General features: G+C 42.8%; 1 protein-coding gene across 1 annotated transcript; it reads left to right on the top strand.

Annotated features, from left to right (window-relative positions):
- Positions 1–5123: 5123 nt before the first annotated feature.
- On the top strand, positions 5124–8261 carry LOC132765276 (zinc finger protein 554-like). Its single transcript, XM_060759536.2, has 2 exons — positions 5124–5702; positions 6734–8261. Exon 2 carries the CDS (start codon positions 6823–6825, stop codon positions 7492–7494), a length of 672 nt encoding a protein of 223 aa, XP_060615519.2. The 5' UTR covers positions 5124–5702; positions 6734–6822; the 3' UTR covers positions 7495–8261.
- Positions 8262–16854: the final 8593 nt, after the last annotated feature.

The following is a 16854-nucleotide window of genomic DNA, read 5'->3' on the forward strand; positions in this document are numbered from 1 at the left end:
GCAGAATGTGAAGGAAAGCTCTTGGTCAGGATGAGATGGTGGACAGGACAGAAAAAGTGTATCCATGAGACCTCACATTACTTACTCCTGATATAGAATCCTAGAACTGGAAGAGACCCCCAAGGGCCATCCAGTCCAACCCCCTGTCATGCATGAAGGCACAATCAAAGCACTTCCAATAGATAATCTCTGCGGAAAAGCCTCCAGAGAAGGAGACTCCACCACACTCCAAGGTAGGCTAAGTCACTCTCCAACAGCTCTTACTCAAGGAAGTTTTTCCTAATCTTTTCAGACAAATCTCTTTCCCTGCCATTTGAACCCACTGTTCCTGTGTGTCCTGGTCTGTAGAGCAACGGAAAGTCAGTTTTCCCCCTCCTCCTCCGCAAAGGGGCTTCCTTTTAATTCTTGAAACATGGTTCTCATGTTCCCTCTCTACCTTCTACCAGTTAAACATCCCCCAGGAGGAAAGGAGGAAGGAAAAAGAGAAGGAAGTGAGGAAAAGAAGGATGGAAGGAAGGAAGGGCGGAAGAGAATGGAGGGAGGGAATGGAAGCAGGAAAGAGAGAAGGAAAGAAAGACAAAAGGGAAGGAAGGACAAAGGGGTGAAAGGGAAGGAGAGAGGGAGGGAGAAAGAGGGATGTAAGGAAGGGAGGGAAAGAAGGGGGGGGGGGAGGAAGATAGGATGGTGAGAGGAGGACATGAGAAATGAACCCAGGGGGCTGCATCCAGCCCCCAGGCCTGGGTTTGCTCATACCTGCGCTAAGGGCCCCAGGGTGGACCTAACAGCAGTTGTGCCCTAAAAGCTCTATCAAATCTAACTATTTGATAAATGTATCAACTCAATGGATAATGTGTAACTTGTATGATTTACATATGGTGTCAGTTCTTAAATGTATCAAATATATCAAATGTATCCTGAATGCAAAACAGGCTACTGTATGCTTTCACATACATACGTTTGCACACACATGCTATTGTGTGCTCTCAGTAGTAGTCTAGGGTGCAGTTAACAGGCACCAAATAAAAATAAACGGTCAGTGAAAGCATAAAGGAAATAGGAAATTTTGAAATAAAGCTTTTGCATGTTTTATCCGTTGTATAATGGTTAAAGTCCTACGGATAACTTTATTTTCCAAATAAACACACAAAATGCAAATTATAACTCATCACTGGTCAAGTACATTGACAGGTTTTAACAAGCAAGTGTCGGTAGGCAAGCATGTCAAGCATTGTTGGGAAGTCCATACATTGGCAGGTGTAATATTAATATATTGTCGAAGGCTTTCATGGCCAGAATCACTGGGTTGTTGTAGGTTTTTTCGGGTTATATGGCCATGGTCTAGAGGCATTCTCTCCTGACGTTTTGCCTGCATCTATGGCAAGCATCGTCAGAGGTAGTGAGGTCTGTTGGAACTAAGAAAAAGGGTTTATATATCTGTGGAATGACCAGAGTGGGACAAAGGACTCTTGTCTGCTGGAGCTAGGTGTGAATGTTTCAACTGACCACTTTGAATAGCATATAATGGCCTGACAGTGCCTAGAGCAAACTTTTGATGAGAGGTGATTAGATGTTCTTGTTTGTTTCCTCTCTGTTGTTGTGCTGTTGTAATTTTAGAGTTTTTTTTAATACTGGTAGCCAGATTTTGTTCATCTTCGTGGTTTCCTCCTTTCTGTTGAAATTATCCACATGCTTGTGGATTTCAATGGCTTCTCTGTGTAGTCTGACATGGTGGTTGTGAGAGTGGTCCAGCATTTCTGTGTTCTCAAATCATATGCTGTGCCCAGTTTAGTTCATCAGGTGCATAACCTACAACAACCCAATATGAATATACTTTATTTATATTCTGCTGTGTCTCCACGAGAGAACTCAGGGGGGATTACAAAACACATATACAGCAAACATTCAGTGCCATTATACGGTTTACAGGGACAGACTTTTCTCATCTTTTCCCACTTCTAGCATCTGGAGGCTGTGCTCAACTCCAGGCATTGGGGTGGGGAGCTCTTAGACGTCCTCCAGATCAAATTGTTTTATGGGCACCTTTTATAAACTCCCCACTTTTTAAAGCAGTAACCTTTTATCTTCTCACATATCTACTTTCAATTTGCTAGGTGGGCAGGGAGCTGGGGTTGATGGCGGGTGCTCACCCCAACCCGGGCTTAAACTGCCAACCTTTCGATTGGCAGGATTTTCTGCAGCTTCGCCCGTGCATGTAATGATATTTCTTGGTTAATTTAGTTAGATATTTGACAATTTAATATCAAATACATAGATCAGAGGCAGACCAAAGAACAAAACCCAGTTTAATAGTTTCCTATTAGTTTTTAGTTTGCTTGCCTTTTGCTATCTCAGGCAAGAGCTGTTATATTCCTGATATTTGGGTGCTAGTCAAATAACAGAACTATTGCCAAAAAAAAAAAAAAGTACGAGAATTGTCTTTACTATGTTGTAGGATGTAGGTAGAAACTTAGACTCATAAAATCACACAAATGTGTCATTGCATCTTTCCTTTTGTTGGCTTAAAGAAGGTAGATTTCCAGAGTGTGCTGAGTAATATTTATTTCTGAAAAAGAGTGGTAGACCAAATAAGTTTGGGAAACCTCTGTGATCTTCACTGATGAATGAATGCAGTTTGACATGACTTTAACTACCATGGATCAGCTATAGAATTGTGTGATGTATAGTTTTGCAAGGTCTGTAGTCTTTTCTGCCAAAGAGTGCTGGTGCCTCACCAAATTACAGTTCCCAGGATTCCACAGCAGTGAGCTATGGCAGTTAAAGTTGGATCAAACTGCATTGAAGATGGTTTTGAAAGGCAGCAGATTACAGGAGCGGTCTTCATAGACCCGTCATCAGCTTATGGCACTGTAAATCATTGCTGCCTCCTGAGAAAAACTTATAATATCACAAAGGATTACCACCTCACTCGCTTCATAGGAAATCTGCTACAAAACAGGAGCTTATTTGTTGAATTCCAGGGCCAGAGAAGCAGATGGTGAAAACAGAAGAACGGCCTGCCTCAGGGAAACGTACTTGCTCCACCAATGTTTAACATTTACAAAGATGATCAGCCACTGCCAGAAGGAAAAGAGTTTCATATATGCTGATGATTGTGCCATCACCGCCCAAGCAAGGAACTTTGAGATGGTTGAACAGAAGCTCTCTGAAGTTCTAGATGCTTTTATTGCCTATTACAGGGAAAACCAGCTGATTCCTAATCCATCTAAAACACAGACATGTGATTTTCATCTTAAGAACAGGCAAGCATCTCGAGCTCTGAGGGTTACCTGGGAAGGAATCCCACTGGAGCATTGCAGCACACCCAAATACCTGGGAGTTACCCTGGACCATGCTCTGACCTGCAAGAATCACTACCGGAATATCAAGCAAAAAGTGGGCGCTAGAAACAGTATCATATGAAAGCTGACTGGCACAATCTGGGGATCACAACCAGATACAGTGAAGACATCTGCCCTTGCGCTTTGCTACTCTGCTACTGAATATGCATGCCCAGTGTGGAACACATCTCACCACGCTAAAATAGTAGATGTGGCTCTTAATGAGACATGCCACATTATCACAGGATGTCTACACCCTATACTACTGGAAAAAAAATATACTGTTTAGCTGGTATTGCACCACTTGACATCTGTCTGGAAGTAGCAGCCAATAATGAAAGGACCAAGGCAGTGACATAGAATCATAGAATCAAAGAGTTGGAAGAGACCTCATGGGCCATCCAATCCAACCCCCTGCCAAGAAGCAGGAATATTGCATTCAAAGCACCCCTGACAGATGGCCATCCAGCCTCTGTTTAAAAGCTTCCAAAGAAGGAGCCTCCACCACACTCCGGGGCAGAGAGTTCCACTGCTGAACAGCTCTCACAGTCAGGAAGTTCAGGTGGAATCTCCTCTCTTGTAGTTTGAAGCCATTGTTCCTTATCCTAATCTCCATGGAAGCAGTAAACAAGCTTTCTCCCTCCTCCCTGTGGCTTCCTCTCACATATTTATACATGGCTATCATATCTCCTCTCAGCCTTCTCTTCTTCAGGCTAAACATGCCCAGTTCCCTAAGCCGCTCCTCATAGGGCTTGTTCTCCAGACCCTTGATCATTTTAGTCGCCCTCCTCTGGACACATTCCAGCTTGTCAATATCTCTCTTGAATTGTGGTGCCCAGAATTGGACACAGTATTCCAGATGTGGTCTAACCAAAGCAGAATAGAGGGGTAGCATTACTTCCTTAGATCTAGACACTATGCTCCTATTGATGCAGGCCAAAATCCCATTGGCTTTTTTTGCTGCCACATCACATTGTTGGCTCATGTTTAACTTGTTGTCCACGAGGACTCCAAGATCTTTTTCACACGTACTGCTCTCGAGCCATCTCCGGCCTATCCTCTGTTCAGATATCAGCTAGCACGCCAATGCCTTGAATCAAGAAATAGTTTTTTAAAGATCTACAGAGATGCTCACAGGAACCCCTCAGCAAGCGAGAGTCCAAAAGTGGCAGGCTAAAACCAGGAACCGAAAGCCATGGATGATGCCAAATGAGAGACTCCCTCCTGGGCACACAGAAGACTGGGTGACTTGGAAGGCACTGAACAGGCTGCGCTCTGGGACCACAAGATGCAGAGCCAACCTTAAGAAATGGGGCCACAAAGTGGAGTCCATGACATGCGAGTGCGGAGAAGACCAAACCGCAGACCACCTATTACAATGCAGCCTGAGCCCTGCCACATGCATAATGGAGGACCTCCTTATAGCAAAACCAGAGGCGCTCCAAGTGGCCAACTACTGGTCAAAGGACACTTAGTATAATGCAAAGTTTTTAAACTTGATGTTTTTTGAAATACATTACAATTGTACCCTCGGTTTACTTCTGTTATGATAAATTAAAAAAATATAAAATATTTCCAAACTTCTACATTCCTTAGTTCATTTTTGCCTCTTTTTTGTTTGCAAGCAAAGAAAGCCAGAGGTTTTGAACTGTATATTTAAAAAACAAAACAAAACAAAACAGAAACCCATATACAATTTCCAAATCCTTGACTAAGCCATCCATGCTCTCCAGCAAAGGATTAGTAGGGTCTGGAAGTGCCAGCCTCCTGCCTTGGCTTCAATCACATCACATGATAGGAAGTGGAAAACAAAAGGGGGGAAAGCCTCTCTAAAAAGAACACAACAATAAGACAAATCTGAGCAAGACTGATCGAAATGCCATTGCGCCTCTGCTAAAAAAAAAAAAGGTTAAGACATTTCATTGTTTGGGTGTGCAATGTGCATGCATGCATGAGTTAACTTGGATTAATGCAGTCTTAAACAAAGGGTACATCTACACTGCAGAATTAATTGCAGAGTAATACCACTCTTTAACTGTCCTGGCTCCATGCTATGGGGATAATGGGAGTTGTAGTTTGGTGAGGCACGAGCCCTACTTTGGCAAAATGTAGACCTTGCAAAACTACAACTCCTCCCATGCTTCTAAAGCATTGAGCCATGGCAGTTCAAGTGGTGTCAGGCTGCATTGATTTTACAATGTGAATGCACCCTGATTTGTTCTCTACTGCAAGCACCATCTCTTAGAGGGGAAAAAACATTGCCTGCTGGAGCCTTTGGAACTCTATTCCACTTGAGAGACTGGAGAAAGTATTCACCTGTGTTGGATGTTGGAATGCACAAAGGATCCTAGGATGTTTAAAGAGGTAAGAAGGGAGATGGAGGGAGTATCTCTACACTGCACAATGAATAAGGTCTGATCTCACTTTAACTGCTATGGAGTCCTGTTAAAGAGAAACTATAACTATAATTTCCTACTTCCAGCAGACCTCACTACCTCTGAGGATACTTGCCATAGATGCAGGCGAAACGTCAGGAGAAAATGCCTCTGGAACATGGCCTTATAGCCCGAAAAAACCTACGACAACCCAGTGATTCCGGCCATGAAAGCCTTCGACAATACATAGAAACTATAACTCTTTTGATTCCATAGCATTGGGCCATGGCAGTGAAAGTGGTGTCAAAATGCATTAATTATACAATGTAGATGCATCCCAGGATGGGAATATCTACAGTTCCCTTGCCATTTTCTCATTTTTCCTTAACTATTTCCTTTCCCTTGTTTCTGTGGATTTACATGCAGAAACTCCGTGAGTTTTATTGTACAGAAGGAATGGGGAACACATATCCCTGTGTCCATCTTCTTGCTGCTTTGGATCTCGATCAAGACATAAAATCTAAATAATAATAATAATAATGATAATAATTAAGATAAAGGTTTCCCCTAACATTAAGTCCAGTCGTATCCGACTCTGGGGGTGGTGCTCATCTCCATTTCTAAGCCAAAGAGCAGGCATTGTCCATAGACACCTCCAAAGTCATGAGCACAAATGAGCTCCCTCTGTCAGCTCCAGCTCCCCTTGCGGGGACATGAGAGAAACCTCCTACAAGGATGGCAAAACATCAAAACATCCGGGCGTCCCCTGGGCAACGTCCTTGCAGATGACCAATTATCTCACACCAGAAGCGACTTATGGTTTCTCAAGTCGCTCCTGACATGGGAAAAAATGTGTAAAAGAAACAAGAGGGGAAATTGGAACTGAAACTGTGTAACTGCTTAAAATTTGTTATTGAAAAGGGCTGAAGAAATCCACAACGATTTGCCTGATATTTGTGTGCAGTACATCTGTTGTTTTCTTCAAACAATCTGTGTAAAGATTATATCTCTTTGTTCCAGGAGACAATACAAATAGACAGCTTTCTGCAGGAGATGATCCCTGTTACTGCTCTGTCTGCACCAACAGCTTTGGCGACAAACTAAGCAGAATGAACCGCGAGAGAACGAACCCGGCTGAGAAATGGTACAAATGCTCCGACTGTGGGAAAAGTTTTAAGAAACGGTCAGCCCTTCTCACTCACGACCGAACCCACACGGGCGAAAAGCCGTATAAATGTGCCGACTGCGGGAACAGTTTCAGCAACAAATCCAGCCTCACTCGGCACAAGCGGAAACACACCGGGGAAAAGCCTTTTTGCTGTTTCAACTGCGGGAAAAGGTTCAGCCAGAGCTCCAGCTTGATCCGGCACATGAGAAACCACACAGGTCTGCGACCGTACATATGTTCGGACTGCGGCAAGAGCTTCAAGCAGAGCTCCAGCCTTCTTGTTCACGGGAGGACCCACACCGGAGAGACTCCGTATAGCTGCTCGGTCTGTTCAAAACGCTTCTCTCAGAGCTCAAACCTGGTGAAGCACGAGAGGATCCACACTGGAGAAAAGCCCTACCGGTGCCCGGATTGTGGAAACACCTTCAGTAACAAATCCAGCCTTACCCGACATAGAAGGAACCACACCGGTCAGAAACCCTACGAATGCTCACACTGCGGCAAAAGGTTCAAGCAGAGTTCTGGCCTCCTAAAACACGAGAAGGTACACGCGCGGCAGGGCATCTCAAAATATTCGGATTCTGGCAATTGCTTTGAGTCTGACTGCACATGAGTCAACCCATATGGAAAAGAAGAGACCTGGGTTGCTGTCCGGTTTCCTGGCTGTATAGCCATGTTCCAGAAGCATTCTCTCCTGATGTTTTGCCCACATCTATGGCAGGCATCTTCAGATGCTGTATAGTCTGTTGGAAACTAGACAAGTGAGGTTTATACATCTGTGGAATAATATCTTTTGGCTGTTAGGAATTGTGGGAGTTGAAGTCCAAAACACCTGGAGGGCCAGAGTTTGCCCAAGCCTGATTTACACTGTAGAATTAAGCACAGTTTTGACACCATTTTTGCTGCTATGCCTCAGTGCTATGGAATCATGGGAGTTATAGTCTTCCAAGGTCTTTTGCTCCCTCTACCAAATAATGCTGGTGCATCATGAATCTACAACCCATGATTCTATAATTGAGCCATGGTATCAAAATGCATTAATTCTACTGTGTGAATGCATTCTTGTTCCTGTGTGTGTGAGCATACATAGAACTGGGTTGCCCAAGTCAATTTTTTAATCAATGTATTGTGCCCAATTATACTTCTAGTTCTAATATTATTTTTGAATTTAGAAGTTAGGATTGTTGTTTTTTTCCTAAGTGATTTCATCATTTATTTGTGTGTCAGGTATCCCAGTGATTTACTGACTTTTACCTTAGTCTGGGAATTCTGGTTCAGGCTTTGCAAGCTTTGGTTACACATCTGTAGGATAGAAATACCCTAGCCTACCTTGCAAGGTTGTTGTGAGGTTGGATGTAAAATAAATACTGCATATTTCAATTGTGTACTTCTATTATCATTCACGTGATTCAATGTGTGGTGCTCAAGATGGCTATATGTTTTGTTGTTGTTTACTTGTTCAGTTGCTTCCAACTCTTCATGACCTCATGGACCAGCCCACGCCAGAGCTCCCTGTCGGCCGTCACCACCAGCAGCTCCTTCAAGGTCAATCCAGTCCATTCAAGGATAACATCCATGTATAAATATGTGAGAGGAAGCCACAGGGAGGAGGGAGCAAGCTTGTTTTCTGCTTCCTTGGAGACTAGGACGCGGAACAATGGCTTCAAACTACAAGAGAGGAGATTCCATCTGAACATTATGAAGAACTTCCTGACTGTGAGAGCCGTTCAGCAGTGGAACTCTCTGCCCCGGAGTGTGGTGGAGGCTCCTTCTTTGGAAGCTTTTAAGCAGAGGCTGGATGGCCATTTGTCAGGGGTGATTTGAATGCAATATTCCTGCTTCTTGGCAGGGGGTTGGACTGGATGGCCCATGAGGTCTCTTCCAACTCTTTGATTCTATGATTCTATGATTCTTATCCTTGGTTGGCCCCTCTTCCTTTTTCCTTCCATTTTCCCCAGCATCATTGTCTTCTCTAAGCTTTCCTTTCTTCTCATGATGTGGCCAAAGTACTTCATCTTTGCCTCTAATATCCTTCCCTCCAATAAGCAGCCGGACTTTATTTCCTGAAGTATGGACTGGTTGGATCTTCTCATGGTCCAAGGCACTCTCAGAATTTTCCTCCAGCACCACAGTTCAAAAGTGTCTATCTTCCTTTGCTCAGCCTTCCCTGTGGTCCAGCTCTCACATCCGTAGGTGACTATGGGGAATACCATTGCTTTAACTATGCGGATCTTTGTTGCCAGTGTGTTGTCTCTACTCTTCACTATTTTATCAAGATGGGTCCTTGCTCTCCTCCCAAGAAGTAAACATCTTCTGATTTTTTGAATGCAGTCTGTGTCTACAGTAATCTTTGCACCTAGAAATACAAAGTCTGTCACTGCTTCCACTATATGTTCGTTTTAGCATTATTAGAAACATTATTTGCAGAAATGGAGAACCCAATTTCTTGCGATTTGATCGAGTCTAAGGTGCGCCTACATTATAGAAAAAATACAGTTTGACATCACTTTAGCTGCCACGTTTCAGTGCTTTGTAATCCTGGAAGCTATGGTTTGGTAAGGCACCAGTTTGAGCAGAGGAAAAACTTGTGATCCCATCGCATTTTGTCCTGGTAATTAAAGTGGTGTCATGTTGCATAAATCCTGATGAAACTTGCTACAGTGGTAGAACACATGGACCACTGTTAGCTCACAGAATTTTATAACCTTTGACTTATCCGTGGATTTTTGGTGAATTTTCAAAGTTTTTATTTAAAATAAAGAAAACCTGTTCCTGGTTTGAAAGTGTTATTCCCTGTTTCATCGGGTGGTCTTTACTTTGAAAGTAGTTGTTCTACTCCACAAACTCTGTGTGGCACAAACTGTGTTAAATTGGCAGAGCACAGAAATCATAGTACAGACCCCATCAAGGGAGATCTAGACTGACCCCCTTCTTCTGGGCAGAAAGGCACCATCCAAACTTACCTGACATCCATTTGCTTCCTCTACTGAGTTGGAGGGGACCCTCAAGACACATCCATCTGTTTATTTCTATTTGCAGATGCAATCAATCATTTTATTTTACCATTACTTACTGACGTAAAGGGCTGGTTGGCTGGCTACCCCAGTGCTTTGTTCATGGCAATAAGGCCAAAGTAAAAGGATTGGTTTTTAAGCAGTTTATGTTCTCTTGCAAAAGTTGCTTATTGCTTTGCTGCCTTCTTTAGACACCTTTGTAGATTCAATCAGTTTATTTTATATTTAGATGAAGACTGCTACAGACAGCTACTTTTGGGTCCTTCAGCCATTTTGGCTAATGAGCAGGTGAGCATTGGGGGAAATGTAGTTTAACAGCAGAGCCTTTTGCAATCTCTACCATTGGGGGCCTGGCCTTCACAAACTACTACAGTTTAAGATTTATTTATTTATTTACAGCTTTTATATTCCGCCCTTCTCACCCCGCAGGGGACTCAGGGCGGATTACAGTGTACACATATATGGCAAACATTCAATGCCAATTTTTGACATACAAACATATACAGACATACACAGAAGCTATTTAACTTTTTCTGGCCACCAGGGGAGCTGTCGCTTTCCTCATCCATCTGCAACGCTGATGAAACACTTCCGCATTCCCCGCATGCTTCCCCGCTGGAATGCTTTGCTGGAGTCTTCTTTATGGCCTCATTAATCAGTCAATTTAGCCTCCCCACACTTTTTAAGGTGGTACCTAATTTTCCTACTTGACAGATGCAACTGTCTTTCGGGTTGCAAAGGTCGACAACAGGCTACACACAATTGGTTGGAAACCCACTCCAACCCGGGCTGGCTTCGAACTCGTGACCTTTTTTGGTCAGAGTGATCTTAATGCAGCTGGCACTCAGCCAGCTGTGCCACAACCAATTCCCTCCTTGTATTGCCCGTGGTGCGGAAGGCATGAGATTTTTAAAATTCCCTTGCCTTTACCAAAGTTGCTTAATGGTTGTGAAAATTAAAATAACCTTGGGAGACATCCAAACATTATAGAATATTTCCAGAAAAAAAGGTAAGTGATTCAAATTCAGATCCCCCTTCTTTTCCTGCATGGTTCAAAACTGCATCAGAAGTCCAAATTCACATGTTTCATTCCGAATTTCAGTCTCTTCCGAACGAACCAATCTAACCCTATTCTGCTGATTATGAAGCTACCAAAGTGCCCAGGAACATGTCTGGAAGGGTATCCTGTTGAAATATTTCTTAAATTTATAGAATCATAGAATCCTAGAGTTGGAAGATACTCCCAAGGGCCATCCAATCCAACCCCATTCTGCCATGCAGGAACACCCAATCAAAGCACCCCCAACAGATGGTCATCCAACTTCTGCTTAAAAGCCTCCAGAGAACCTTTATGACTTATGAGTGTTACTTTCACTAGTTCTTTCTAGCTAGGGCTCTTAGCTAAACTGGTTAGGACCAAGTAGAGTTGTAGTCCAACAACATCTTAACAGCTCCATATCCCTTATCATGTATGTTTTATTACGCCTTCAGACCATTTATGGTTTTTTGAACTATGAAGAAGCAGCCCAATAAACCAAATGGTAAAGCTCATCAGAAATAAAGCTTTAATGACTTCCTTTGCCTTCCATTACAGTATGGACACTAGAATGAATGCAGTTTGATGCCACTTTAACTGCCACTGCTCAATGCTCAATGCTATGGGATCTTGGGAGTTGTAGTTTTACAAAAGGACTTCTGGTGCCTCACCAAACCACAAATCCCAAGATTAATTTATGGCAGTTAAAATGGTATTAAACTGTATTGGTGCCAGAGCGCAGTCTGTTCAGCTCCTTCCAAGTCACCCAGTTTTCTGTGTACCCAGGAGGCAGTCTCTCATTTGGTATCAGCCATTGATTGAGGTTCTGGGATGAGCCTGCCACTTTTGGACTCTCGCTTGCTGAGGTGTTCCAGCAAGTGTCTCTGTAGCTCTTAAAAAACTATTTCTTGATTTAAGTCGTTGACGTGCTGGCTGATACCCAAATGGGGTGGGCTGGAGATATCGCTGCCTTGGTCCTTTCACTATTGGTTGCTACTTCCCGGCAGATGAAGAGCAAACCATAGACCACCTACTGCAATGCAGTCTGAGCCCTGCCACATGCACAATGGAGGACCTTCTTGCAGCAACACCAGAAGCACTCCAAGTGGCCAGATACTGGTCAAAGGACATTTAATAGAATACCAAGTCTGCAAACACTGTGTTTTGTTTGTTTGTTTGTCTGTTTTTTAAAGCAATACAAATGTTTTGGTTTGCTCCTGACATGATTAAAAAAACTGAACAGGGCAGGTGAACCCTCTTTTTCTTCACCCCACTGCCTTTAGATCATTGCCTACTGATTAAAAATACCCGCTCACTAATAAACATTGGCTTCCAGTAATAATACAAATGCATTGATTGACTGCATTTTTATTAAAGTCAGTCTTTAGCACAGCTGGTTAATCACCAGCAGCAATAGATCTTACCAATCAAAAGGTTGGCAGCTCAAAGCCCAGGTCAGGGCAAGCACCCAACCTTCAGCCCAGCTCACTGTCCACCTTAGCAGTTCAAAAACAGCTGTGAGTAGATAAATTAGGAACCACTTAAGTTGGGAAGTATTTTACCGCACCATAAAAAGGAAATACCAGAAAATGCTGGCGATCAAAGAAAAAAACAAAGTTTGTGATCAAGTGCTCTTTGTCATATAGGATGGAGCGACAGCACCCCCTTGTAGCCGGAATTGAGCACAACTTCCAGGACGCCAAAGTTGGGGAAAATGCTGACAATACCTCTGTTGTTTGTCCTGTTTTTAGTCTTTGGTGGATTTTTCTATACAATGGGGGAAACATCCTCTGATCGCCCTAAGAGATATAGGGTGCATCTACACTGGAGAATGAATGGAGTTCGGCATTACTTTAACTGCCATGACTCCCTGCTATGGAATCATAGTTGTTGTCATTTGGTGAGGCACTCGCATATTGTTAGTACATTATTAGTACCGTGTTTAAGGAGTTCCACTGGCTGCCGTTTATTTTCCGGACCCAATTCAAGGTGCAGGTTTTGACCTACAAAGCCTTGAACAGTTTGGAACCTGCCTACCTGCCTGACTGCATTTCCATCAACGAACCCACACGACCTCTTCGATCTTCCGGAGAGGCCCTTCTCTCACTCCCGCCCTCATCGCAAGTGCGACTTGTGGGGACAAGAGAGAGGGCCTTCTCTGTGGTGGCCCCCCGGCTCTAGAATTCACTCCCCAGAGATATTAGGCAAGCCCCCACCCTGGCAATATTCAGGAGGAGCCCGAAAACTGACCAAACTTTGCATAAAATGACCTCAAAAGCACTTTATTTTCTGGTTCGTGTAATTAAATCCTTCCTCATCCCTGAATCCCCTCCTTGATATTTTACATTGTCCTATCTCCCAGTGTTTTAAAATTTTAGCTTTGAATTTGGCCCTGCCCAGTATAATTATTTGTGTTTTAATGTTTGGTTTTATATTGCTGTGTCACTTATTATATTGGTTTTGCATTTTATGTATTTTATTTTCTGTTTTTTGTTATGCTCTTGTGTTATATTGTGTTTACTATATTGATGGGCATGGCCTCATGTAAGCCGCCCCGAGTCCCCTTGAGTGAGATGGAGGTGGGGTATAAATAAATAAATAAATGTATTGTTGAAGGCTTTCATGGCTGGAATCACTGGGTTGTTGTAGGTTTTCCAGGCTATATGGCCATGTTCTAGAGGCATTCTCTCCTGACGTTTCGCCTGCATCTATGGCAAGCATCCGAAGAGGTAGTGAGGTCTGTTGGAAGTAGGAAAATGGGTTTATATATCTGTGGAATGACCAGGGTGGGACAAAGGACTTTTGTCTGTTGGAGCTAGGTGTGAATGTTTCAACTGACCACCTTGATTAGCATTTAATGGCTTGGAAGTGCCTGGGGGAATCTTTCTTTGAGAGGTTATTTGATGTGTCTGATTGTTTACTCTCTGTTGTTGTGCTGTTGTAATTTTTGAGTTTTTTTAATACTGGTAGCCAGATTTTGTTCATTTTCATGGTTTCTTCCTTTCTGTTGAAATTGTCCACATGCTAGTGGATTTCAATGGCTTCTTGTGGATTTCAATGGCTTCAATAATTATTATTGTTGTTTTATGTGAAGTGAAATATTGCTTGTAGTTTAAACTGTGTGGTTTAGTAATGCATGAGTTAATACATAGAATTGTATTAAAGAGCTAGAGTGTAACTTTAGACAGTTCCCGTGTATGCTGAAGAACTGATAATACTGGAATGCGCTTCTTGTGGTGTGTTCAGATGCCAGTGGACATGATTTACGATGCTCATGCATATAGTGTAAATACTGAAATAAAGATAAGTGGTGCTTTAGGTTAGAAGCTGATTCAGGAAGTCCAGTGTGTTACTACCTTTGTGCCTTCAGGCAGACGCTTGAGATTGAGATAAGGAAGGTAATTTATCTCAGTTTAAACCAACACATTATTTGGCAGAGATGACTAAAGAGAAAGTAAAACTAAAAAGCAGAGAATTCCATGGAACTGGGCCATGGCATTAAAGTAATATATAGAACACGGATATCTACTACTAAGATACACAAAGTATTATGTGAGTGTTGTTGAAACTTCAAATATGATGTCATATGACAGGTTTATTACTTATAAACACAATATAGAAGAACAAATTCTCTTTGTTATGGATAAATGTCCATATTCATGTAGATAAACATGATCTGTCTGATGATTTGAAGAGTCACTTGTAGATGTTTCAAAGGACTATTTGTGGCATCCAGGGTTGTGTCGGAGAAGAGTTCTACACAGTGACCAGGTTACAACAAGGTATCCCGGGTGTTCAATGTATTGTCGAAGGCTTTCATGGCCGGAATCACTCAGTTCTTGTGGGTTTTTTCGGGCTATATGGCCATGTTCTAGAGGCATTTCTCCTGACGTTTCGCCTGCATCTATGGCAAGCCCCTCAGAGGTGAGGTCTGCTGGAGCTGGGAAAAAAGGGGTTTATATATCTGTGGAATGACCAGGGTGAGACAAAGGACTTTTGTAAGTTGGGCTAGGTGTGAATCTTTCAACTGACCACCTTGATTAGCATACAATGGGCTGACTGTGCCTGGAGCAAACTCTTCTTGAAGGGTGATTAGATGTCCCTGCCTGTTTTTCTCTCTGCTGTTTTTGCTGTTGCAATTTTAGAATTTTTTAATACTGGTAGCCAGATTTTGTTCATTTTCATGATTTCTTCCTTTCTGTTGAAATTGTCCACATGTTTGTGGATTTCAATGGCTTCTCTGTGTTGCCTGACATGGTGGTTGTGAGAGTGGTCCAGCATTTTTGTGTTCTCAAATAAAATGCTGTGTCCAGGTTGGTTCATCAGGTGCTCTGCTATGGCTGACTTCTCTGGTTGGAGTAGTCTGCAGTGCCTTTCATGTTCCTGGATTCTTGTTTGGGCAATGCTGCGTTTGGTGGTCCCTATGTAGACTTGTCCACAGCTGCATGGTATATGGTAGACTCCTGCAGAGGTGAGAGGATCCCTCTTGTCCTTTGCTGAACGTAGCATTTGTTGGATTTTCTTGGTGGGTTTGTAGATTGTTTGTATGTTGTGTTTCCTCATCAGTTTCCCTATGCGGTCAGTGGTTCCCTTGATGTATGGCAGGAACACTTTCCCTCTGGGTGGATCTTCATCTTTACTCTCATGGCTTGTTCTTGGTCTTGCAGCTCTTCTGATGTCTGAGGTGGAGTCTCCATTGGCCTGGAGAGCCCAGTTGAGGTGGTTCAGTTCATCTTGGAGGAGGTGGGGTTCGCAGATTCTTTTTGCACGGTCTGCCAAGGCTTTAATGGTGCTTCTTATTCCGGGTGTTGTTCCTTGTTTCTGTGTTGGTGATGAAAACACCTTCTTCAGTAATTAAGTAATCTTCATTAAGTAATCACAGGCTCTGCTGCAGGAGATTCTGTTGCGAGTGCTGTAAGTCATATGAACATTACATTGACTATCTTGTATTAGTTATGTATTGATTTAATGTTAACATAACAATAGGGGTGCCATAGCATATCTATTTTATGTATGTTGTTGTTCTTTTCATACATGTAATTGTAGTCCCAGAGACTTGTCTCCTGTTGAAATATTAAGAAAAATTCATTACCTGAAGAAGGTGTTTTCATCACAAACACTGAAACAAGGAACTCTTCTCTGACACAATTAATTTTATTATTTATTTATTTAAAACGTTTAAATCCTGATCTTCTCTACCTCCGTGGAGGGACTCAGACAGGCTAACAGCAGAAATTCAATGCACAAATACAACTAAAAACATCATAAAATCATAATAAGTTAAAATACAGACAGAATAAATACGTATAAGGCAAATCGTCAAGATAGAATCAAGTTCAACTCAATCCGCAAATGTGGTCAGTAATTATTAGGTTATTGCTGGACTCAACCAATTATTCTGGGAATGCTTTGTCCCAGAGCCAGGATTTCACTAGAATTCTGAAGGTCCGGAGGGAAGGGGCAGATTTGACCTCCATCGGGAGAGATTTTCCACAGCCTAGGGGCCACCACCAAGAAGGCCCTGTCTCTCGTCCCCACCATGTGGCAGGACCAAGAGCAGGGTCCCTCCAGAAGATCTTAACAACCTTGATGGTTCATAGGGGAGAATACGTTTGGACAGGTAAACTGGGCCGGAACTGTTTAGGGTTTTGTAGGTTAACACCAGCAATTTGAATTGTGCTCAGAAGCTAACTGGCAGTCAGTGGAGCTGATGCAACAGAGTTGTGCACTCCCTGTACCCCGCTCCTGTCAGTAATCTGGCTGCCGCATGTTGGACTAGTTGCAGCTTCCAGGCAGTCTTCAGAGGCAACCCCACATAGAGAGCATTGCAGTAGTCTATACGGGATACAACCACAATCTTGGATGCCACAAATAGTCCTTCGAAACATCTACAAGTGACTCTTTAAATCATCAGACAGATTAT

Source organism: Anolis sagrei, chromosome 2, assembly GCF_037176765.1.
Source record: "Anolis sagrei isolate rAnoSag1 chromosome 2, rAnoSag1.mat, whole genome shotgun sequence".
In the NCBI taxonomy this organism is placed as follows: Eukaryota; Metazoa; Chordata; class Lepidosauria; order Squamata; family Dactyloidae; genus Anolis; species Anolis sagrei.